At 41.8% G+C, this 25,556-nt stretch overlaps 2 protein-coding genes across 6 annotated transcripts in view; one reads left to right on the forward strand and one right to left on the reverse strand.

Annotated features, from left to right (window-relative positions):
• The window catches only part of lama2 (laminin, alpha 2), a 145,565-nt gene extending 131,972 nt beyond the window's left edge, over positions 1–13,593 (reverse strand). For all 5 annotated transcript variants that reach the window (XM_029496079.1, XM_029496077.1, XM_029496081.1 and 2 more), the window contains exon 1: positions 13,471–13,593. In XM_029496079.1, the coding sequence (XP_029351939.1) occupies positions 13,471–13,537 (67 nt within the window). In that variant the 5' untranslated portion in view covers positions 13,538–13,593. The remainder of the gene's footprint in view (positions 1–13,470) is intronic.
• Positions 13,594–14,200: 607 nt separating this feature from the next.
• On the forward strand, positions 14,201–24,598 carry LOC115038214 (vesicular inhibitory amino acid transporter-like). The gene is made up of 9 exons (XM_029497086.1): positions 14,201–14,302; positions 14,635–14,820; positions 15,306–15,987; positions 20,576–20,712; positions 21,530–21,650; positions 22,042–22,244; positions 22,987–23,224; positions 23,483–23,645; positions 24,279–24,598. Exons 1-9 carry the CDS (start codon positions 14,274–14,276, stop codon positions 24,596–24,598), a joined length of 2,079 nt encoding a protein of 692 aa, XP_029352946.1. The 5' UTR covers positions 14,201–14,273.
• Positions 24,599–25,556: the final 958 nt, after the last annotated feature.

A 25,556-nucleotide genomic window follows, 5' to 3' on the forward strand; every position in this document is an offset into this window, starting at 1 on the left:
GATTCCGCCATGCATCACCAGCTAGTGCTGCGAGCCGGGCACTTGTACACCGACCTGCTGCGTCAGCAAATACACACAGCCGCAGCAGAAGAAGAAATAGGTAAAGGGCCATAATAGAAAGGGGGGGGCCGCATTCAATCTGCTCTGAATCAGTATGTTAATCAGAGAAACTATAGAAAACCTGGTTTTCCCATCAGAACACACGTATGTACAAAATATCATCAGTCTTTGGTTGTTGCATAATGAAGATTTTTTCCCCCTCATGGAAAGTAAATGTCAACTGTGAAATAGGTGTCCAATGATGTGAGAATAGAGGACCAGAGGGAAATGGGCCAGGACGGAGGGAAACTGAATAGACTGCTCCGCTGAACAGCTGTTGAGTCTAAAAGTTTGTCTGACATGAAACAGCTTCAGTTTCTGGATTAGAAACAGTGAATTTTAGAAAAATTAATTACCAATAATGGACGGCACGCATTGAGATGAGTATGAATAACACCAGACAGCCAAACATGTAGTTCTATTAACAGTGAAATAACAAAACACGCTGATTAAAACGTGTATTTGTATGTCGCGCAGTATGTGAATTACAGCAAAACGCTTTTATAAAACGCATTAACACTTTTTTAAAACTGTCATTCGGTGGCATAATTAATTAAGAGCCAATATGAAAATGAGCAGAGAGTGACCAAAGGACACCATCACATTTATACTGTTAGACATTATTAATCCGTTCTGGTCAAGGTGCTCCAGCATTTAAACTGTGATTAAGTATTATAATCATCTTTTCTACACCCGTTGGATTTCATTTGGTACCTTTCTATATTTCTCCCGATCCGTTTGGCTGGAGTGTCGGCTCAACACCTGGTTATGGAGCAGCCTACAAATAATTTAAGAAGACCTCGTGGAAATTAGGTGAACCGCAGCTCCACTGTAATTTCAAGTTCCTTTACTGTGATTGGAGACGGGATGAAGAAAACAAGCTTGAACGCAGGCTTCTGAATTTGAGCTAACAAGTATCCCTGGTTGTATAAACAAATCAAAATGTATCATCTGAGGCGGAAGGGCGTTTGTTGCAATTCTATAACGAAATACCACGACGCTGATGAGTGTGAAACAGAGGATGTGAGGTAGTGAAACTGTGGCAATTTGGAGATCAACCTGAGTTTGGACACTCACAGGACACACGGGAAAAGGAGGTGGGGTGCAACATCTGCAACAAAGATCCCTGGCTCACAGTTCACCAGCGATAATTTAGATATATGGCCTGTGTCTTAGCCATTAAGCCAAGATGAAACTCGTGAGTCATTTGTTTCCACCAAGTTCCTATTGTGACTCATTCTACAAATCACAAAGAACAAAATGTGAAAGTCTCCTGAACCAAAAGCTGGGTTGTATGTTTTTACCCCTTCCTGTTCAATGATGAATATCTCCCACCTAACTACAACGGTCAGTTAGTCCTTTGCTTTACACAGCAGTGATATCTGTTTATGTTGGATTCAGTAGCCACTACAACAACTAACTGGCCTCAGAACTAGATAGATAGATATTCACTTTATCACTAGAGGAAAATATGTAATGAAGAAAAAACCATGTCAGTAGATATTGTGCAAAACGCAAAAGAAACTACACAACCAAGTGGAGTGGGGAATGCTCGTGCAGTGCAAAAGCCATTGGATGTGTGTTTTTGGGAAGACAATCAAAGATCACAGGCAGTTTTATCAGCTACTCAGTAAAACTTTGCATGAGTCTATTTGAAACTCTAAATCTTCTCAGGCTGGAACATGGAAGGGACGTAACAACAGTTAGAGGGTGAGAAATAAGATTTGGCGTGTAGTTAAAAAAAACAAAAAAACCAAACAGCATGTACACAGAGTATGACCATTACAAGTCAAACCAACAGAAGTCTTTGTTAATAGGGTCCAAGTGAGTGGAGGACAATGAGCTGGTTGAGTTGCTAGAACAGAGCAGTGGGTTCCTCAAGGAATAAATGTGCTGTTGGACCACCCACCTCCCACCCACTGTCAGAACAAGCCTCAGGCTCAGATGACTGCTTAGGTCGGCTTTCCTCGGCTGTGGGGCCAAACGAGGTCAGCAGAAGAAACATCAAGTGAGAGTCTCACTGATATTAAAAACTGGAATATACAACGTTTGACAGACAAATGTTTTCTTAAAACTTTTTTTCTCCCTCTCTCTAAAAAACGCAGCCTATTGTTCTACAAAATATAGTGTTTGCTCCTGATATCAGGACGTACCGAGGCTACAGCCACACCGGGTCTCGTCAAGTGTCCTGTTTCGCTGATTAGTTGGAGAAAATATTGGAATGAGGACCAGCTTGGCACTGAAACGGAGAATCTAACAACAAAACAACAGTTATTAAAGACAATAAGGTCCGTAACACATGTAATACACGATCCACGTCGTTTTCACCATGACTACTATGGCCTGATAAGACCCAGAAAAAGATTTTTTCTCTAACCTTAAAATGCAGCGCAGGTTTCATAATTTATGAATGGCTTCCTGTTGTTCATCTGTTGCTCCTCCACAAATTCACTCCATAACAGTGATTTGTTTACTGTCGTACTTCATGTTTTTGTGCCACCTCATACAGGAGCGGTTCATAAAACTGAAGATATAGCAACAGCCGAGGGCAACAAGCTCACGTCCTAAATATCAACTCTGAAATTTAGGATTTTAAGTATGAATGAGTTGATAGATGCTGAGCCTCCCTTAAGGAGTTTGGTATTAGAAACTTATTCTTGACATTGAGAAAGCAGTATTCATATAAACCATCATGATGGGAGAAACTAAAACTACACTAACACTAACTAAAAAGTTATCAACTAAAGTGTTTGAAAACAGAGTGGGAGCACGGGGGAATTTTCTCATAACCTTGAGATTTCTAAACTCCTCGGTTAGGAGCAGCCAAGCAGAAGTTAATAATTGCATTTTTTTTTTTAATCTTTTGTAAAATGCTACGCGTATAAACAGTTTTTCGCTTTGCATATCAACATGACGTAAAATAAACATGCTGTCTTCAAACACTGGCCTCTTGATGAAGGATTCTTCAGTGTAGTAAATGTTTTGAGATTTGAGACTGAATGACACACTGGTAATAAATGAACCTGTGTTGCAGTTAATTAACTGCTGATAAAAAGGAAATGGTGTTGGCAGCCAGTGGGACACACAGCCACTAGATTAATCGTTGCTCCTGGCTGCATAAAAATAACGTTATCTGAGTTTTGTTTGTTTTTGGCCCTGATACTTGACCATTATGGCATTACTTAAAACAAAAACACAAGACTACCCGGCAGTGTCTGCCGACATCATTGGAAGCGGCATTGTGGAATAATGCACTCCCATGCCGGGCACATCCAATCACAGGCTGGCAACTAAAATTCCCGGGTGTCACTGGTCTATTATTTCAGGGCTGCAAAGGCTGTGTGGCTCACTACCACACACCTACACACACACAAAACATTTTTCATGTATTCCATCTTGTGTCAGATGTGAACATTTGTGCTGCATTAAGCTCTCTGTGGGTTTGCCTTGGACCAGAATAATGGAAACACAAAAAAATATAATGGAAATGTGAAATTACATACAGAACATGTCCCTTTCTCTTTGCAAACACACACACACACACTATTGATGAGAAAAGCAAATGGAATAATGGAAAGGCGAAAATGTATACACAACACATACCTCTTCTTTTTTCCCTTCCTTCAATCTAGTTCTGATTTGCTCTTTTCGTCACACACACACACACACACACACACACACACACACACACACACACACACACACAGGTGTGTAAAAATGTTAAATCCAAAACTAACCAGGTCAGTCTAATAGACCTCTTAGTTGTCTGATGTTTTATCAGCTCAATCAAACAACATTCAGCCCCAAAATAATGCCCTTTCTGTTTGGTGCCTCTTTCTGTGTGTGTGTGTGTGTGTGTGTGTGTGTGTGTGTGTGTGTGTGTGCGCTATCTGAAGGCTGTGTCCCAAAGACTGAGTGTGCACTGCATACAGATCTATCACTAAAGCCAGACCTGACTTAGGGAGACCTAGACATTTATTCATTTATTTATGCTCCAGTCAGTTAAGTCGACTGTATGTGTGTGATTGTATTTTATCAGGTAACTAACTTTTTGTGTGATGTCCAGTCGAGATCTGTAACATTTCCGTTTTAATGTTGATGTTTGACTCGTTGTTGTTCATTTCCCTCTAAATCTACAGCCAACTGCACGAGTCTTTCCCGTATTCCAAATTTTATAACTGAACGAAACTATTTCATTACTGCAGCTGGCTCAGTGAGGAGAACTTCCTCCATATTGGAAGGTGTGGCTTCCTTCTACTTAGCTATCAGTTTGTTAAGTGGATCTGACATTTGGTAAAAACTATAGCCAAGCAATACAATGGCGTTTAACTTTTACATTTAATTTTGCCTGCGGAAGGTTAAGAATGTCCTGGATTGACTCTCCCAGTACATTTGGCAGAGAAACTAGCACCAGTTCAGCCCATAAAAACATGTTCATGTATCTATAAAGCCTTTGTTCACCCAAACCACAAGCAATCCAAACTCTGCAGCTCCGTTTCAATCCCTCTGTTTGTTGCTCGGGAACAAGCTTAGCTGCCATAACTTGGACCACACACCAGACTGGGGTCATGATAACAAGAGGTGGAGGACGGCGACCCTGATGCAGGTCAAAGTTCACGAGAGTTGAGAGGGTAGAGGTTGCTTTAATGTTGAAGGTCATGCTACAAAATCGCCACAGTTGGACACACACTGAGAAACAACTGATGCAACAAGTCAAAGGCATTTTCCAACAACTTGCCTGATGTTTCCCAGCACCCGACACACACACACAACCATGTTTGTACCATGTGTGGAAGTGAGATGTTGTGGTTGAGGTCGCTGGTTATTTCCAGCAGCCAATAAAAGCAGAAAGTATCAATCTATACCCAACTTTAAAGAAAGCTCAGTCCAACAGGAAGCCTCAACTCAGACACTCAGACATTCGGGTGTTTGGTGTCAGTGGTGTTTTAAAGAAACCTCACATCAGACAAATATGACTCGCTGGTCTCATTTATCACTTTGTCAAATTCATTTCCATTGAAGTTTAAAAAGTAGTTTAGTATGTTTCATAAATGGATTTTTTTTAAATCTATTCTGGGAATACTGAATCAATTAGCCAAAGCCAAAACAAAGCCAAAGACTCAAAGTCTGTGTACAGACAAAATGTTGATCACATCAACATGTTCAGGCTGCGCGTGCTGAGTTTAATACGATCCAGGAAAGGTCCCAGCTAGTACTTTTGGATTTCAGTTGTAGACAGGATGCTGTCAATAAGCCGATGAGAAATATATTTTATGGCTGCATCTCCAGTTGTGCATTTCACTTGCAGACTCCAGGTTGAGCCGCTGTTTTCTCGATGATGCTGTTTGTTTATCCTGTATCTGCCCTGAGATATTTCATACAGATCTGATCTGCAGTGGCAATCCTCGAGTGGAGATTGTATTTGTATCCTCATTATTAGGCCGAGACAGCAAAGTAAAGAGGGCTGGCATTGACAGTATTCCATATACAAATCCAGCTTCTATATCGAGCTGAAAAGATGAAGTTGCCCTTATTCTAGTATTGTGATGCCACGATGCCTCAATGATGCTGAGCCCTAATTCAATTCTCATATCTGTGATTAACACAAACCACAGATGTACAACTCACTGTTGTAGCTCCACAAACTAGACAAACCATAATGAGAGCTTTGGAGACAAAATACTCCAGAACCAAAATCAACAAACTGAGAACTACCTCCCAAAGTTGAAAAGAAAAAAAAAACAAAAAAAACAAAACCCACTCAGACACAAACCAAAGCCAACACACTACAAAATCTAAAATAGTGCTTTATGGCGGTCTTTGAATTGCCTCTCTCAGACTGATTTCTCCTGTAAGAGACGGCTTGCTGTCAGTGTGTTTCACTGTGGATAAACACACAGTTTTGAACTGAGGTGGTTTGAGCTGGAACAAAACAATGAGACCTCCAGGAACCAACGGCAAAGGAAGAGCAAGACAAACAAACTGAGGCCAGACACTGAGCTCAGCTACGGCTGCATAGGTCGGCAGTGGTACTCCTACACAAGATGAAAGAGAGAGCAGGGAGGAGGTGCAGATGGGGGAGATGGGGTGGGATACAAGGAGGCAGTGAGAATCAGTCAAAACTGATACGTTTCCCCTCAAGCATCATCGATTTCTTTTGAAAGATCGAGACAGACAGATATAGTTTTCATAAACAGTGCAGATCAGATCAGCTACAGATGCTTAAACAATTATTTGGATCACTTAATATAAAAAAGTAGCGGGATGGGACGTGGTCTGCGTCTCTTCAAGCAAAGGATGTCCACACAAGTGAACGGGCAAAAAATACACGAGAGGAAGACGACGACGATCAGGAGGCCGAGGACTGAAGGGAGAGAGGGAAAGAAAGAACAGCGAGGGGACAGGAAAGAAAGAAAGAAGTGGGCGAGAGGGAATGAAGGATTATGAGCAGCAGAGGAGGGAGAAAGCGTCTGCATGTGTGTGTAGGGGGGGCTCATTATTGACACCATGTGTTACCACAGGAAGCTCCTTGGAAAAATATAAGCAGCAAGAAAGATCAGAGAGGGAGAGACAGATGAGAACGGCAGAGAAGGAAGGATGAAGAAACAGAGGTCGGTCCAAAGTCTTTGCAGCTGCAGACATGTGTGTTTCAGCAGCTGCACATCTGCAGTGTTTTCACCACAAGGTCACAGTGTGAAATCACGTGGAGAACACGCTGTCAGATCTGTCCATTTATTCCAGACATTCAAAGAGAAATATTTCAAATGAACACCACCCATTTTACCCGACAGAAGGGAAAAATAAGCCTAGACGGGGTCGCATACAATATGAAAAATCTGCCATTAGTATCAAGAAAGCAGCATTTTCTGGAGTGCAAATGAACAGTTTAATTATTTTGCAATACAAATTAGGCCTGACCAAATGTTAAAAAAATTGAATAAATCTAGCACATTCCCTCACACCCAGGAGTCTGTTGCTACCAATGCAAAGCAATGTTGACACATTTTACCTTGACCCAAAATAATTGCAGCTATAACAATATCGAGCAGCTCCCTTCAATTTGCATGATTCACGTGGCCACAATACAATTTTGATTACATGCAGCTCCAATGCAAAAAACACACAAGTCACGGACTTGTTTCAGAGAAAAATGTCAAAATGGCTTCAGAAAACTCAAACAGCATTTCCCCCTTTCCTCAGCCAAGACAAAATGAATCAAGAAAATAATTTGGAGATCAATCTTTTTTTCCTCTCTTTTTTTTTAAATTTACGCAAACAAGCAAATCCAGTTTTTCTCACTTTTTCTGCTCTTTACCATTCAATTTTGCAAAAGTAAGAAGTGGAGCACAATTTACCCACAATGCAGCAGCAGCAAATGTAAAAGGGTCATAAGAGTGCAACCATCAAACTGCACTGGACCAGTTCTTCAGAGCGAAGATGGCTAATTTTGGTTGTCATCTCCGTTCATGAAATGAAATGCACCACTGAAATTTACACAGGCAATACGACTTCCCAAGAGCTATCACGCCACGTAGTTTATGGAGAAAAGTCGTAGGATTATATCGGACCTGGGTGTAAAGAAATAAAAATAAGGAATGCTGCACTCCAACCTAAAAAGATCTGCTGTCCACCCTATTACTCAATGTTTATATTCTTTCCTCCTCGTCCTCACCCTCCTCCCAAACTTGTGTATTTCTTAGGTACAGTAAATAGTCTGAGTGCAGTAGCTGGTGCAAACACACACACAGACACAACCTGTATGAACTCATGCACACAATTACCAATTCATCAACTCATGGCCTGTTTCTTTCTGTGTCAAAGCCCAGAGTCAAATGGAGCTGGGCAGAGCGGCTATTGTGATCTTGGTAGAATTAACTATTGATTTTCTCCTCAGCATTATCAATGCTGCCCTGACAACAAAACAGCTGGGAAATACTCACACTCACACACACACAAACCTAGATTTTGTTCAGTGGAAGATCTGCTTTGTAGGAGGCAGCACAGCCCCACAGGGAAAAGCACAAGTCAAATATTAACAACTAGCATAAACTAACAAATATACAAACAATGATACATGCAGATGATAAAATATGCTAAACAAACCCACGACTGTGTTTATGTGCGGCATGTTTATGCATCGTTTCTATAATCAGAAGAACGTAGCATGTATGATCATCAGCAGGCGTACACTCTCAAATTAACTGGGTTGTGTTTGTGTAATTTCCATTAACAAATGTCACCCCGGTCAAGTCAAATATCTTGTTCCAGTCACTATTTGTGTTTGGCATCGGAGCAAAATGTCGCTATTTGTCCCCCTTCCCCAGTTGGTGTTTATGCTTTTGCTGAAATGGGAAAAAAAAATGTGTCAGAACTAATGTTTTCATCATCTTTTTCACTCCTTGCATAATGTGCCATCTTCCACACAATCCACACATTTCCTGTCAAAACTCAACAAATTATATTAGAATCTGTCAAATCAATCTGATGACTGACCCGTTTGTTTACAGCAGTGATGGCAACGTCTTGAAATTAATGTGGTAATAATTTACATATATTAAAACCCCACTAAGTCAGTGCCTGCTTTACTTTTTGAAACCAGCAGGTACCATTTAGCTGCAGGCTAACATCCTGACCTACTTCCCCCCCACACTTTGACAAGCGTCAGGAAAAAATTTGCCAACTAGCTTTTAAAGCATCAGAGTCGCTACAGTCTCTCATTCCTCTTTCTTATTGACAGGAAGGATACAACCCCCCCCCCCCCCAACTTAGCACCTGGCTAATTTTAGCTCCCACAGGATTTCTCTATAGACACACAGACACACACCTGTTGATGGTCATGTGATCGATGTCTTTGGCATAACGTCCTTGATTAATTCTTGGCTGCCATTTACAAACGCACTGTGACAGTAAACCACAAGCGTACACAATCCTACAAATACAACAGCTGCAATGGGTCTCATCTTGTCACATCTGCCTCAATAAAATTACATTTAAAACATCGCATTTTTCCAAACAAGCAGATGCACACATATTTCTTGCTTGCCAAGGTGAACGCAAAACTCCAAAAAAAAAAAAAGGCACTTTCTTTCATGATGGTCAAACAGACGATTTTTTGAGTGAAATCAAAACGAAACACCACTGCAGCTGCACTGCGGCTCTTTTTTCTCCAGTTGTAATCGATTCAGAGATTTAACACGAAATTCAGTGTCCTTATCCTGAAAAGATCACAGCGCAGCAAACAGGCCTTTGAGGTGACATTCACCCAAAGTGACATTTTGTCCCCCACCGTGTAAATATGAGGAGTAAGTATGAGCGAGACAGGAAGCCTTCAACTGCTGGATAAACCTTCTCCAGCAGACTAATGTTGTAAACGGCACTGAAGCAACAACACGACTGAATATTCGATAAACCACAACAAATATGATCATTTTTGAATTTGCTTCCAGCTTGGTGAATGTGAGGTTACTTATGTATTCCAGGATTGATAGTGGAATCATTTTAAGGTGTCACCTCGAGCTCTGGGAACGTCAGGACTGGCAGATATTTTCACCATTTCCTGACATTGTTGATAAAAATGGTTTAATGGTCAATAGAAAAAGTTAAAGTTATTTGTAATGCTTATTTAGAATTTCAAGGGTTCAACGTTGCAGCCACTTAATTACAGTAATAGCAGAGATGAATATAGACTCCTAAGTGCACCGATATAAAAGTGATCAGGAAAATGGATGTACGAAATAAGAAATAAGTCTGTTAGTTCGTATTGTAACTGTACCACAACAATCCAGCGCTCATGCACCCACAGTCCACCTTCAACTGCACAACCTGTTATTACAGTAAGAAGCCAACTGGACTAGACAATGTAACCACTTTTAGGACACACTGATAATATTCACTGAATTAGGGACCTGGTCTGGGGCAAAAAAAAAAAAAAAATGGCCTGCTAGCTTCACCTCAGGTGTGTTCCATCAAAACCATTCAGCCGAGCTCGGCTGCACCTCACATTTACATGGCACACTGATATCAACATATTTTAGAAACATTATGACACTGGGATGAATTCACCTCATAAAAATGGTGATTTCTCTGATGGCCGGAATAAACCCATTCTGAATTCATGGCGCATTCACGGCAATACCTCTGAAGAGTTCACATCACATTGCATTTAGCCTGGCTTGATTAAATTCACATCTCCATAAACGTATCTGTAGTTGGTCTGAAGAGACCTTTTATCTACAAATGAACAATTTTTATATTTTTAGCAAAGATCCTCCCAAGGAGAAAGTACCCAATGGGAACGTGCTTAAACTTTGATTATGCCGAAGTCTGATAAACATTAACAGGGAGATCAATCAGTCTTCTCTCCCTTCTTTAAAGATGCAGTGTGAGGATTCAGCAGGACGTTCATTAGGAATAAGGTCTGCTAAAGAAAATGTTGATTTGTAAGGTTCACCACAGCCCCTGCGTGAATTCATTCCACACTGTTGTCTCCGCCGAGGTTAGTTCACATCCAGTCATGCAAATGGAGCTGGTATCGTTCACACACTCCAAAAAAAGTCAATTTCTCTGGTAACTTCTCTGAACTTTTCCAAACTTCCCCAGCGATAGCCGCACATTCTTGACCTTCCTGCACATCTTTTATCGATGCGGTTCTTTGGCTTGGCTCTAGACTCCCGACCAACATACTGACTCAGGACGGAATCGGTTCAAAAGAATCACATTGGTGTACAGTGTACAAATACACGGCCTTTGGAAGGAGTAAAATAATTCATGCGGTGCATTTTAATAACACTGTTCAGTTTTGATTGTTTGCTGTTTATTGAACTGGGGTTAGTATTTTAATTAACATTTATTGACTGTCAGATTTATTAAATCAGTCTCCAAAATATCAGGAAATAGAAAATTCCCATCAAACGTTCCTGGAATAAATCCGCATATTTGTGGAATTTATCCAGCAAATGTTTAACAGTTTTTGTTTCGAGATAATTTATATTGAAAATCAAGTTAATGTTGCATCCCAAAGCTCAGCTTAAGTTTGAAGACAGAAGTAAAAACATTTTCATGGAATTTAAACAATGATTCAATTGGGAAAATTGTTGGCCGTTGATTTTGGGGTTTGTTTGGGTTGGGTTTTTTTTTTTTCCCCAGATAATTTGATTAATCGTTTGAGTGTTCAGATATGCCATGAAGTAAATTCGTGAGCTTTCTGACCAACTTCTCCTGTAAAGCTGGGTGAATTTTGCTGAGATACAAAAACAATTAGGAAACTCTCTTGGCAGCTTCCATTTCCATTCAGCTTGCTGTTGTATCTACTTTCAATCCTTCACCAGCTACAATTTGCTGTTTCAGCCGTATCCTCTCTCTCTCAGGCGCCCTCTGAACTTTCTATCTACCTGTTCAGCCGTCCCCTCTATATCACTGACGCTTCCTCCAATGCATAACAACTCTTGAACGCTCCCTTTCCTTTCTCTTCTGTATGCCAGCCCTCCTCCTCTTCCTGATTATCTCCTGATGTCTCTCTGAGCTCTGTTGCTGATAAAGAGCATGCCCAGTTGACACGTCTGGTAATGAGACTCCTTACACAGATGGCCTCTCCCGCCCTCTTCCACTCACTTTCTCTCTCTCACACACACAATAAGCAAAAGCGTAAACACCCCCTCCAAAGCACTCTTGGGTTAAACAGTAGCTGGAGATGTTTTGAAGAAGATGAATAGAAAAAAAAAAAAGCACGACAGGCACTAGAGTTGTCTCGTCCACACACACACACACACACCCAACGATCTAACGATAATGGAAGTTTTTTTTTTTTTCATTGTCTATAAATATCCAATTCATCATTTTGTGGTTAAACGGGACAATTTGCCTCACACCTTTAAGAATCAGCATTTTGCATTAATGTGTTGGCTCTCATTGTGGTCCGTGTTATATTGATTTTGTCACAGCAGTCAATCCCCGTCTCTACTCAAAGCTTTGTTGCTCATTTCTCTTTGTTGACTGTGTCACGGCCTTTCTACACGCAGCACAGAACTCATCTTTTACAGCCTCACAGGTAACCACGTAAGAGAGCAGCAGCAGTTTGTACTTCATAACTCGGTTTGATCTTTAAAAGGGGTTGGCTCACCTAAATTGCTATAAAAGAACTACATTTAAAAAACAAAAAACAAAAAAAACATTCTCTCTCAGAACCAGAGCAACATCCCAGCATGCAGATTGACGGTTTATTTGTTTGGGTTTTGAGATATCCAACTAAAATTTTGCCAACACAATACATTAGAGATGAATTGAATCCCATCTGTGATGCTCAAAGCATTGAAGACAAATTTTTAAAATTCACCATCAATGTGTCTTTCTGTAAACTCCCATCCTTGTTAGCCTGGATGGCGATAGCGAAGTCTAAAGATTATCCAGAGAACAAGGAGACAGTTTCTGATACAAATGTGCATTTAATTTTTACGTTTTTATTATTCATCGTCATCTTCAATGATTTGAGCTGGAGAAATGAAATCAAATTCACCTTTATTGTATTTGGGTGGTGGCAAACAACTGGTGTCCAAAACTACCTGCACAGCTGCAGCTCAATATTGACTACAGACATTGGTGAGATGATGTTCTTTGGATTATTTGGGTGAACAAACACTTTAAATCATGTTGTGACTGACTGCTACAGTACAAAACACACACACACACACACACACACACACTGTGGTAGCACTACAGTCAACTACACTCATTGGACACCTGATGACATGATCTAAAAGCAGCTCACATTCAAAGCCATTATGTCAGAACATAGTCACTGATGCTCAAGGTGGTTGCTGGGAACTGATCTCCCTGCGACTCCCGACAAAAGGGAATCATTCATTTTAGCTATAATTCCATCCCTCCATTGTAAATGCAAAACGGATGGGCAGCTACAGTGATGCTGCACATTCTGCTAACATTTACCAAATGGGAATATGTGCTCTAATCTGTGCCAGTTTACTTGAACGAGCTTCGATATTAAAAAGTTTGAGAAGAGCTGATGATCCACACAGCCTGCGTTCAGAGTCAAACCACTGCAGGGGTGCAGCAGGGGGGAAAGCAGGCATCTGAAGGACAACACACTGGCCCAGCAGCTGATGTCAAGGCCTGAGGAGCTGAAGTTCAAGCCTGTAATTTCATTTATGGGTCTAAAAATACCAGCCAATAGGAGCATCCATCAGGTGATTCAAAATGTTTCTGGATATCTTTGAATCTCTCTCTCTCTCACACACACACACACACACAAACAAACAAAAAACAACAACCAACACCTGAAACAACAAACCCAAAGAGGTCAAAGGTCATTTTTCGTAAGAGAGCGCCTGAAAACGGAGGCTACCGGTCAGGACTCACCTCTCTGCTGGCCGCCGGCACACCGCCACAGCAGCGCGGTCAGCAGCACGCGCAGCAGCCGCCTCATCGCGCAACACACCTGAAGTCCGACGAAGTACCGCGCGAGCCCTCCCTGTGCTGCGTTTAATGTCAGAGAAAAAGTTCCGTAAGAAGTTGAGCCCGGCTCCCCCCCTCTCTGTACACTCCCCCTCGCCTCCTCCTCTTCCTCTCTGCTCTCCTCCTCCTCCCCTCAGAGTTAAACTGGGATACGTTCTGAGTTGGAAAAGTTGGAAGATAAAGGAAATAGCTTTTTTGTTTGTTTCTTCTTTTTTCTTTTTTTTTGGGGGGGGGGGGGGGGTGGGGGGCTAAATAGAGTAGAAAGGTATCATCAAAGTTATAAAAAACTACAAATGCACCGTGCAGCCAGTAGGAACAGCAAAGTAGAGATATGGTACAAGATCATATTTTTCCTCAGAAGATGGCAAAATAGAAATAAAAAAAAAATGTAAAGCTAAAAATGAGTTGTCTGGTTCAGTGCAGAGCGGAGAAAATAACACGTATGAAACCTTCAGATGCTGCAAAACAAATGAAAGATTGCACCAGCACACTTTTGGGGACAAGACGCCAAAGAAGGACGAAGAAAGGAAGAGTTGAAAAGCACGAAAACAGAACAGGACTTTTCAGTACTTCAGAAATGAGGAGAGCAGAGCTGGACACAAACTTTGTCCTCCCGGTTTCATGCACTATTGTTCTATAGCTCCTCCTGCTGCACCGCACAACTCACCACACTCTGGGGCAAAAGCTGGGCTGACAGAGCAGAGAAGATGCCCCGGGGGGTGAACAGATGTGAAAGGTGAAACTACATGTCTTCATGACTTCTTAAAAACATCTTAGTCATCGAGAGGTAAATGAGTAGCTTGCTAAATTGAGAGTTACATTTGGGAGCTGTGTAATTTAGGTTTGCTTTACGTATTAAATTTAAGTGTGTATAAAAAGGAAGTAAACTAAGTTTTGCCCTTCCAGTTCAGGAAACGCACCCATCCACCATGTTGACCATTATGTCTGTTTACTGCGCCACTGTTGGAGACTGTCATATTATAATGTTACAGCTCATCGACCTGTCAATCACTTCAACCTGCCCATGTGTGTCGTTATGCTGGTGTGCTTCAGATATTGTGTTTACAGGCCCAGTGTCAGTCAAACTCCTCCAGAGCCTCAGACTTCCAGAGGCAGACAGGCTGACGGAGGGGGGACCATCCGGCTGAAGATGGGCTCTCTTCACTGGGCTCGAGGCTTTGGGCAGCCCGGGCGGACGGCTGGATCTCTGTGGGGCTGGGCAGCGTCGAGGCTACACCTGAACTGGACTACAAGGTGAGTCAGATTCTGGGATAGAACCTGTACTATTTATTTCCATAGAGAAATACCTACTTTCATGTATATAGAAATAAATAAAGGTGGTGCAGCATCACTAGCTCAGGTCTTGAAAAAGATTTGTGTAATAACATTGACCTGCTGTGAGATTTATGCAGAGTATCTGTCTATATGGATTAATTTTTTTATTGTGTCAAAACATAACAGGAAAAAAAAAAAACTTCTTAATGAAAAGAAATGGGTTTAATTAATTAGAAATTGTCTAGAGAGCAACTTAAAAATACTTTACAAGCACTTAGAATGACTCATTTGTTGTTCTCCTGAGCACTCCATCCTCACAATCACACCAGTTTAGCATTTCTCACTGAGTTTTTTTTTTTTTTTTTAACCGAACATGACCTTGTGACTGAATGAACAAAAAGTGGCTGAGGGTTTAAAAAAAACAAAACAAAACACATTTGCTGAAAATTGATTTTGATCAACAGCTCCTTTCAGGAGGATGAAGAGATGCTGGTTCTAACCCACAGCGATGAGCTGAGCAGAACCCATGCTGAGGACAATAGATTGCCTTCTGACCACATCACAGACAGAAAAGTAAGCGCCGATGACACCAGAAGAACCAAAACCTCATGTAGACCAAACGGCCTGTCTGTGACCGGGCAAGACGACAGATTGGCGTCTAACCTGACAGGATCCAGCAGCCGCTCTCGGCATGACAATCCAGCCTTCAAAGAAACCAGGGCTGCAGTGATCTCCTCTGGACCCAGGAGCATCATCATAACTTCAGCGGTTTCCACTGCGGACTCCCTTTGGTTTAAAAATACTACAAGTTATGGTGAAGGGAAAAGATCCTCTGATTTGCAGACTGACAAGATGGAAACCAACAGTGAGGTGGGTGAGAGGGCCACATCCTGCTGGCTGGCTGGGAATAACAAAGGGAATATACAAAGGCAGGGACTGCCTGAAGGTGGAGGGGTGAAAAGCCAGGGAAGGGAAACTGTGGAGGGGACGACTGAGTTCTGTACCCGCCTTGAAGAGGAGAGAGCAAGGATGAGCTCAGCTGATCCACGTCAGAGCCCCAACGCTGGCCCCACAGGTCTGACCCAGAACCCATCTCCCACCATCACCGCCTGGGAGGCCGGCTGGAACGTAACAAATGCTATACAGGTATACGTTTACAGAGTAAAGGTGCATGTAAAAAAAATATACTATGTGGAAGGAACGAGACAGAAAGGTTTGTCATAATCCAGATTAACTGAAAACATTGAACGCATGTTTGCAGGCACCCACGTCGAGCATTTTTAATCTGTTTCTCCCCCCCCCAACTCCAAAAACTCCAAACTGCTCCTGGTACCCATCTGTTGGCCACTGACCAAATGAATGTTATATATCTGGAATGAGGAGGCAGCTATGAAGACGAACTAAACCTGTGACAGTAAAGTCACCTCTGTGTTTTGGATCTAATCCCTGCGTAGAAATTAATCTTGTCAAATTCTTCTCTTAGATATGAAAGATATTCATCCATTATACAATCATGATTAGTGACTTATTGCTCAGTTTCAGCCTGTCATTCCTCTTTTGTTGCCCTCCCCGTCTTTACTGCTGTGGAAGACAAATGCAAAATGTAAGTGACAGCTGTTTAGAGGCCAAGCTGCACAGTACAGTCAGAACGCATTAAGCTTGCAGACCCTTTATTCTGCTCCCATTGTGTTTTATTATGACTAAACAATGCTTTGTGGTCTTGCAGGCTGTTTGTCAGGCACTCTCGAGCCTGCGTAATCAAATAAAGTGTGAATCAAATAATTTCAACAAAAGAAAAGCCCAGAGTCAGTGTCTCCTCGTGGCAGCAATGCTAATAGCTGATTACGCTGTAAATGCTGGGCTATATTCAGCTGCTGCACTCATGTTAATGTGTCCTTTCACTGAATAGCTGTACTGTAATTAACAGCATCACTGGGCCCATAGAGAATGCATTATAACATCAGGGTGTCAAAACACCGTATGCATGCATGTACACACGTAACACACACAAGCAGATGAACAGTATTCCCCCAAGAAATGAGGTAAAGTTACACATAAACAGATATTTAGTAGATAAATTATTAGTGCTTTGGATTGTTGATGCTTGATTCTCTATCCGGGTGCCAGGATTTCGTTTTACTTCAGTTTTCAGTAGAGACCAAGTTTCACAACAATACTTATTTTAACAGCCAATTCAGCAGATGACAAATGTATAGCGTTTGTCACCTTATTTTCAATTTCAAACACCCAGACGGTACCAATCTTCTGTCTGGGAGTGTTGGGTTGGTTAATGTTTTCTAGGTTATTCGTTACCTGCAGCGCGCAGTAATCAGAAACCTTAACCTCGCTCGGTAATCCCTTTGGTCAAGGTTGGAGATGGGTTAATGTGACTAACAGAGCAAAAAAGAAGAGTCTCCTGATTACAGGTTGTGATTCACTAGATGCTTTAAGTGTTTATAACCTGAGACACTGCTGGATGAATACATTGGAAGCATAAAATATGTTGGGATGTATAACACTAATCAGTGTCATGGTGGCAGAGTCATGTGTTAAGAGGCTAGCAGATGGCTTAATAATGGAAAAAAGACCAGCAGCGTTACCTCCTATCAAGGCTAAAAAGAAAATATGTATTTTCCGATTTGGTGGTTTATTGATGCCAATAAAACTGGCTGTCTGCCAGCTTAATAAAGTTTTTATTGGAAAGAAAATTTGCTGCCAGAAATGTAAAAAGCAGCTCCCACCCTTGAGGCTCCTGATTTGGGAATATTATGAAAGTCAGTTTGAATTCTAACCTGACTATTAATGAGGCAGCTCCAGTTTGTGTGTCCTCATCATAGATTTAGAGACGTCGACCTTTTGTTTTCGACGAAGACTGAATTTCATTTAACTGCCGAAGAGTGAAGGGCTGTGTGTTTATAAAGTTACATTTTTACCTTGAAATGTGTCACAAGTTCTGAAATGTGATTTTCCAGTCCAAACACGAGCCGTGGGGAAATAAAGGATGTCCCCAATTTGTTTTGGAAAGATTGCTGTCAGATGTTATTGGGTTCATCATGCTGCCAAATTCCTCCCAAGGCTGTTGAAAATGTTGAGAAAAAGCTGCGGGTTTGTGCGTTTAGAAAAGTAAAAATTTCAATTTGAGTGCCAAATTCCATCAGATTTATGTTACATTCCTTATTATCATTATCAGCTCTATTGTCCTTATTAGAAATATTATTAAAGAATCACCCAGAGCCAATTATGTTCTGAAGTAACTGATTATTGGTTTGGACTATAAATACCTTCATTTAGCCCAGTTCTCCCATTAAGCAGACATAAAGCCCAGTTTAAGGCTGTAATACATTTCAATGACTTTCATCATTGCATCTTTTCATATCAATTTAGATGATAATTCGGCCTATAAAAATGCCATAAAATAGTGAAAAATAACCTTGAACAAAGTTATCAAAATCCATGGTGACCCAACAAAGAACCCAGCTCAGAAATGCCCAAATCATTTTTATTTATGAAATATTGGTAAATTCTCACAACTGAACTCTCAGAATTGAGGAAAAAAAAATGAATTTCCATTAAGCATATGAATACCTGAAGTTTAATTTTCCTTTCACGGACTAACCATGACAACCAATCTTTTCAGCGCTAAAAATTTTCCATCACCCTCACTCCACTGCAGTGCTTTTCAACATCACTATCAGCAGATGGAGCAGACGACGACTGACTGAAATGTTTTAGCTTTGCACAAAAAAATCCTGTGAAAATTATCTGAACATTTTAAAGACAAAAGCAAATCGTGCCTGCATTTTTTTTTTTTTTTTAAATTTGGGCAAATAAAACTTGGATTAAAGTTAGCATTACATTTGTCATGGCTTCAAAAAAAAAAAGGATCCTGGAGTTATTTAAATGTCAAACCTGCCTGTTTCTGCTCGCGTCTGCTATCCATAATCCCCACATGGTGAGACGAGACATTTCTCCACCACTTTTTTGTGCAAAGGACATGTGCTTGCATAATATATTGGGAATGACCCAATATTAGATGGGAGCAGCAAATATGTAATTAATAATGGCCTTTCTCCATGATGGCCAACATTTCATACGCAAGATATTTAAAAAAAAAAAAAAAGGCGCAGTGTTTCGTGGTCAACGTGGCTTGAATGGGCAGAATTTAAGGTATCATGGGAGCTGGGCGGTGACAGATGGAGCTGCAAAGGAATCATCTCTCCCCCCCGTCTTCTTCAAAGCCAATCAGGAATTTGTTTCCTCCCTGATTGTACCCGTTTGTGATTGGGAGCTAGTTCAGGTTGTGCTAAGAGAAACCAATGAGGAGTCGGATGGCAAAAACCACAGAGAAAAAGAAGTGCAGGGGGAGAGAGAGAGAGAGAAGGGTGGGGGGTGAAATCCGATACTTGAGCGTCAGATTTCTCTCAAACTGCTTTCATCCTCAGCAGCTCCATTTGAACATCAAAGCTCCATCAGCATATGCCTAACAGACACCAGTTACAAGATGATAACTTGAAAGAGAGAATGTGTGTGTGCCTCCACGACTCTGTACCTCCGTGTTCCAACATTGGAAACACAGCAGCTCCATCAAAGAGGCTTGTTGTCTCCTGTGATCTCCTCGTCCTCCTCCCTCTCCAGCCAGGAGGTCACACCTCTCCTTCCTCCGTCTCCCCTTTCTCTTTCCTTCTCCTCCTCTCGCCTCCCTCTTTCATCTACATCCGGTCTTCTCCTCGCCTTCTCTCTCACTGGCAGTCGCTAACATTTTCCCTTGGTGACGGGCCAAAGCCCGACTCCTCTCCTCCTTCTGCTCCTGCTGGTCTTCTGCATCCTCGAACTCTCTGGGAAACACGCCAAGAACTCTCCTCTCGCCTCCTCATCATCATCCAACCATGAACAGTCCCTTTCTTCTCTCCTTTCCTCCTTTTCCACCTCAACTGCCGTCCTTATTCTTTCTCTCCCTCATTTCAAAGTTTTTGGAGTTTTTGTTATTCCTCTCAGAAAAAGCTATAAAATATTCATCTTACAGCCATTCACAGTTTACAGGACCATCCAGACATCTTTGCTTTGACAGAAAATGTAATTACGGGGTACATTATTGTATTAGCCAACACTTTGCCAACCCAGGACCTTGCTGACAAATTTCTTCCAACAGTGTTGTGCTGGTTCAGGACACAGACTGAATTTAGGTTTTTGTGCTTCTTTGTTTTAGGTCTCCAGCTGGTTGCCTTTTCTACAGTTCACACCAATTAATGATAGACTCATTTTAACACACACTTCTCATCTTGGATTTTTTTTTTAAATGATATTGTACTATTACATGCTTTTTCAAGCTCAGTCAAAGTTAAATCCTGACATCTTTTTGAAGTCACAAGCACATTTCCTTCTCTAAACTCTACCTCTCTTGTGAACTGTCACCTTAAAACTTTTCTCTGGCTCTCAACCATCTGAGTCTGACCCAGAGATTTCCCTCCTGCAAAGCTGTTCCCATCCACCTAACGGGAAGCACCTCATTCCCTACGGATAGATCTCCACGGTGATCTACTTCCTGCCGTAGTCTAAAATCGATTCCTTCTGCTAACAACAACTCATTTTATTTCAAAATTCCTCATACTCCTGTTATTGATTTTAACTGTCAGCTGATTGGAAGTGCACCCAACGCTTTTTGCATCTTGGAAACTGATAAGAAACTTACTTTGTGTTGTAAACCAATCCAACATCTCGATGTGCTTCTCCTCAGGGCATCTTTGTGTTGGGGTTACCCTTTGCTCTGGTCCAGTCGGGTTATGTGGGTCTAGTCCTGCTGGTTCTGTCGGCCTGGGTCTGTAACCACACTGGGCGGATCCTGGTGGCTTGTCTATATGAAGAGGAACAAAGGTAAAGTTTATGCAGTGTTATGGCATAATCATTGTTTAAAGACACCTTTCAGTAACTTACTGAACCTTTTCTCTGTCATTGTACCATTTTAAAACAGCTCTTACCCAAGTCTCAGTTTTTTTTTTTTCTCCCCAGCAATGGTGACCATCCTGTCTCACAGCAGAGTCATTCTCACGCTTATCTATTTCCTCCAGACACTTCAGGGGAATTTAGGCTCAACGCGTGCCCAGAGAGGAGAGTTTTTAAGAGTCATCTAAGAGAAGTGTGGCTGCGCTGCACTGTTTACGTTTGCCTCATAGGTTTTGTGGGGCCTTGTCCAAATTAAATTCAGATTCAGATTCAGTTCAACTGAGCTGAGTTTGACTTCAAATATGCATCTGTCAAAATACTTGTTCTCAGTTACAACACTGGGGAAAAAAACCCAAAAAGGGGCTCAAGAGCATGATATCAAGCTTTAAGGACCCAAAATGTGAAACACACAACTGAGCATGGAGGCAAAACAGAGGAACTGACACACAGAGACTTAAATACACAAGGAAGCCAACGAGACACAGGTGACACACATCAGGGCGGGGCAGATAATCAGGGGAGGCAAACAGGAAGTAACCAACCACACAACACACAAGGGAAATAATTACAAAATAAAACAGGAAATAACTAGAATGTCTCTAATTTAATCTAATGTAATTTAACTCTAGGACAAAACAAACCAGGCTCATATATATACATATCTAAATATTATATTACAAGAGATGCTGTGAAAACAAATTCAAACTTTAAAAAGTCGTCATAGTTTGATGTTGTTTGTTTGCTTCAGTGGTGGCTCAGCGTCAAAGGTCAGAGTCCGGCACAGCTACCAGGACATAGTGGAGGCCTGCTGCAAAGGACTGTGGCCCTACTGGCCTGGCCTGGGGGGCTGGATGGTTAATGTAGCTCAGGTAAAGCACACATTACACCTAAGTAACCTCTGAAGCAACACACACTTTCTCTAAATACGTCAGCACATGTTTAAAAAACTCCAAGCAACAGTAACTTTAAATGTTACGGATCAGTCTGTGTCGTCTGAGTGTTTGTTTTTGGTTTAGGGAGACCTTTCTTTCGTTAAATTGCACTGAAAGCTGTGAAATTACATCATTCTTTTGGATCATCGCATTGAAAAAGTATGATTTTGGAACTTAATCTTGCGGAATTTAACTAGTCCAGGTTCCTCAAACATTATTTCTCATGTAAGATTTTTTGGAATAGATACGAAGAGGTGAAATGAAATGTCAGCTGTTTCCCACACTGTAGAGCAAATGCACCAAGCGAACATCTCTCTGTCTCTCTCAGGTCATTGAACTGATGATGACCTGCACCCTCTATTTAGTCGTCTCCACCAGTCTGTTGTCTGACAGTCTGTCAGGACTGGCCGTTTCCAGATCTGTATGTTCTCTGCTCTCGCTGATCTTCTTGCTTCCCTGCCTGATGCTGACTGATCTCAGACCAGTATCCACGCTCAGCCTGCTCTGCTCCCTGGCTCACATGCTCATCAGGTGATTGGATAAAAGAAGCACCGCGACAGAGGAGCATTCAACCGGCACGCTCGCCTATCATGTTAAACGAAGACAGCAAGGCGGTCTTTATAATCTGTTCCCGTTCTTGGTCCCTTGATCCTTTGTCAGCTGCTGCTCTTTGGGTCATCTGCTTCCACCTGCCGTACGTCACTGTTACCAGTTGATTGATTTATTCCTGATGCCAGATGCCCCCAATGAGACAGTAAAAATGGCCCTGGACGTCTCTGAGCTTTCCTGCAACTATTTGCGTCTTTGCACACAAAAACATTCAGTCCAGACCTTTTTCCTGCGCCTGCAGGTCATGGCAGATGTGTATTATTATGTATGCCAAGCTGAAATTTGTGGCAAAATTTCTTGTCTGACTCTCACATTTCTACATGAAGGAACCACAAAACAGAAAATAAATTCACAGCTCTGTGACAATCAACCAACTCAAGTGACCTTTGAACGGTTTATGTATGTAATTGATTCATTTTTTGAAACCACATGAGAAAACTTAACCCCTCATACATGTTCACTATCTAACATTGTTTAATTAATGCTTACATTTTTTACGTGTAGCTTTCTCTGGTTTGATTGATTAATCTGAATGTATGATTTCTGCTGTTGTGCATCTCAGAGTTGAAACAGTTTGTAAATGAAAAGGATCATATCTGCATTATTCCAGAATTAGAGCCTCATCTTTTCTCATTTCCTCCTGTTTTGTCTGACTCTGTGTCAGCCTGTTGGTAATGCTGTACTGTCTGAGCCGAGCCAGCAGCTGGTCTTGGTCCTGTCTGTCCCTGTCCGTGGACCCGGAGGACTTCCTCGTCTCCGTGGGGGTCATCATCTTCTCCTACACCTCCCAGATCTTCCTGCCTCCTCTGGAGGGCAGTATGGAGAACAGAGGGCAGTTTGATGCCATGCTTGGGTGGACTCATGCTGCCGCCTGCATCATGAAAACCATGTTTGCTTTATTGGTTAGTTGCTGCTTTACTGGCTGAACAAGTCAGTTGATTATAGGATACATATTTACATTAAAAAATACTTTACACATTTTTATCGCATCTTGAATGAAGAGAGCTGATTTATATGAATTAGTGATGACAAAAACCAACAAATGAGACATACAACGTAACCTGTGCAACCTGAAAACAGCTGGACTAATTAAGAAAGGGGGCTGGCAGTTGGAGTGATTGATTGATTGATTGGTGTTGAATGTTTTCCTCATCCATCAGGCCGTGTTGACGTGGGGAGCTGAGACCAGTGAGGTCATCACCGACAACCTGCCCTCTGACCTTCGACCTCTCATCAACCTGTGCCTGTTGGCCAAAGCGCTGCTGTCCTTCCCACTGCCATTCTACTCCGCTGCTGAAATACTGCAAAGCTGTCTGCTGAGAGGTGAGAACACATTCATATTCAAACTGCCGGCCTTCCCCCAGTGGCCCAACTTTTTCTACGCTGAAAAGCGTCGCCCATTAAATCATCCACAGTTGAAATTCGTAGCCCTGAGATGTGGTGCTAAGATCATCTGTGGCTCTCTAGAGTGACGCCTATGTAGATCACACATGGCCCCAGGTAGCTGCCATTTTCTCTCCACATTTCTAAACAGCCTGAAGCCTGAAGAAGCAGCCTCGTGTCTGCAGGGCGGCCCAGCCCAAAAAAATAAATAAATAAATCAGGGACATTTGTCAAGTTGCCTTTGAGCAATTCATCTGACCTCAGCTCCGGTGGCCAACAGTGAAGTGTAGATAGACTGGGGATGTGCACATGCGTCTTCCTTTCATCACCACAGCTGAACGGACTGCCAACACTCATAAAGGCCATTTCCTGCAGCTGCCATGATGTACTGCATGGATAGTTTCACTGGACAAAATGTGAACCTCATCCCAAAGATCACTCTATAAACTCTATAAATAAGGAAAAGGATGGAGGCTGGTGACACCTCCACATGTGCAGTCAGAATTGAGTGGCTTATGAACACAAGTTGATTTCAGGGTCAACACGAACTTCTCTCCTTCAATCTGTCTCCAGACTCTGCCGTCTCAACGTCTTCCCCACATGGAGGTCGAGGTGTGTCCCGTCTGGCGCTGCTGGTCCGCAGCTCTTTGTTGATGACATCATATCTGCTGGCCCTGCTGGTGCCCAGGTTTTCCCTGCTGATGGGTTTGACGGGCAGTGTGACCGGGGCGGCCATGACACTCATACTACCGTGCCTGTTTCACCTCAGGCTGCGTTGGGGGCGCCTGACTTCGAGGGACCGATTGGTAGATGTCGGTATACTGAGTCTGGGGCTCATCTGTAGTGTGTCTGGTGTGATTTGTTCTCTGAAAAGGCTGGTGGAGGGGCTGTAGGATGGGCAGGCGTGGATGAAAGGGTAACTTTAGCCCACTTTAAATGGCAGCTGCACCTTCTAGCTGTAAATGTTTGTTTTAAAATAATCTATCAGAGAATGTTTATATTCATTCTCAACTGCAGCACAGTGAAAATCCAAAAGCAAAACTTAAAGGTTCATATTTTACACTTTTTCTTTGGTTTTATTCGCAGGGTTGATTTCCATAAAGGGATAAATTTGTGACTGCTCTGCATCACAAAGTAACTGACGTCTTGACGGCTTGTTGGTTTAATGGCTCTCTTTCTGAACATTTCATAGTACGAAGATGGAGCCTAGAACTGATCTTACTTCAAACAATATGGGAACTTTTAATGATGAAAAAGTCCCAAAAAGTCCATCCAGCTCCTGCTCAGTATGTCTATATGGTACACACAGAGTGCAAAAGCATGTTGATGTCAGCCCGTTTGTTTGCAGTTGTAATTCAGTTCAGTGTAGATTTGGTCAAAACAAATTCTTTATTTTTGGGTTTCACATATTTGTAAATGTATTTGCATTTCTCTGTTGTTAAAAAAGTCATTACGCCGTACAGTCGCTGTAAAGAATAGCATCTATTTAAAAAAAAAAAACAGAAAGGCAGCAGGGAAAAAAAGGCAAAACTCAAATTATCACAGGAAAATAAAGTGGAATATCAAGAAGCTGCCCTCAGCTGGTTATGTATTATGTTATCTGCATATAAGAAAGTTTAATAATAAAGTAGTGAAGTGCAAAAGACTGGATGGAATGAGGTGCACTGCTTCGTCGAGTTGAAGACTGAACTCCAACTGGATCATGAAGAAAGGACAGAGACTGAGATAAGGCGGATGAATGGGCGCAGAGCACACGTGAAATCATCCATGTTTTCTTGAAGAATTGAAGAACTTTTCAAATCAAGTATGAGTAACAAAGGATGCAGAGATATAAAAAGGAAGTTCTCCGCA

This window comes from Echeneis naucrates, chromosome 24 (assembly GCF_900963305.1).
Source record: "Echeneis naucrates chromosome 24, fEcheNa1.1, whole genome shotgun sequence".
Classification (NCBI taxonomy): Eukaryota; Metazoa; Chordata; class Actinopteri; order Carangiformes; family Echeneidae; genus Echeneis; species Echeneis naucrates.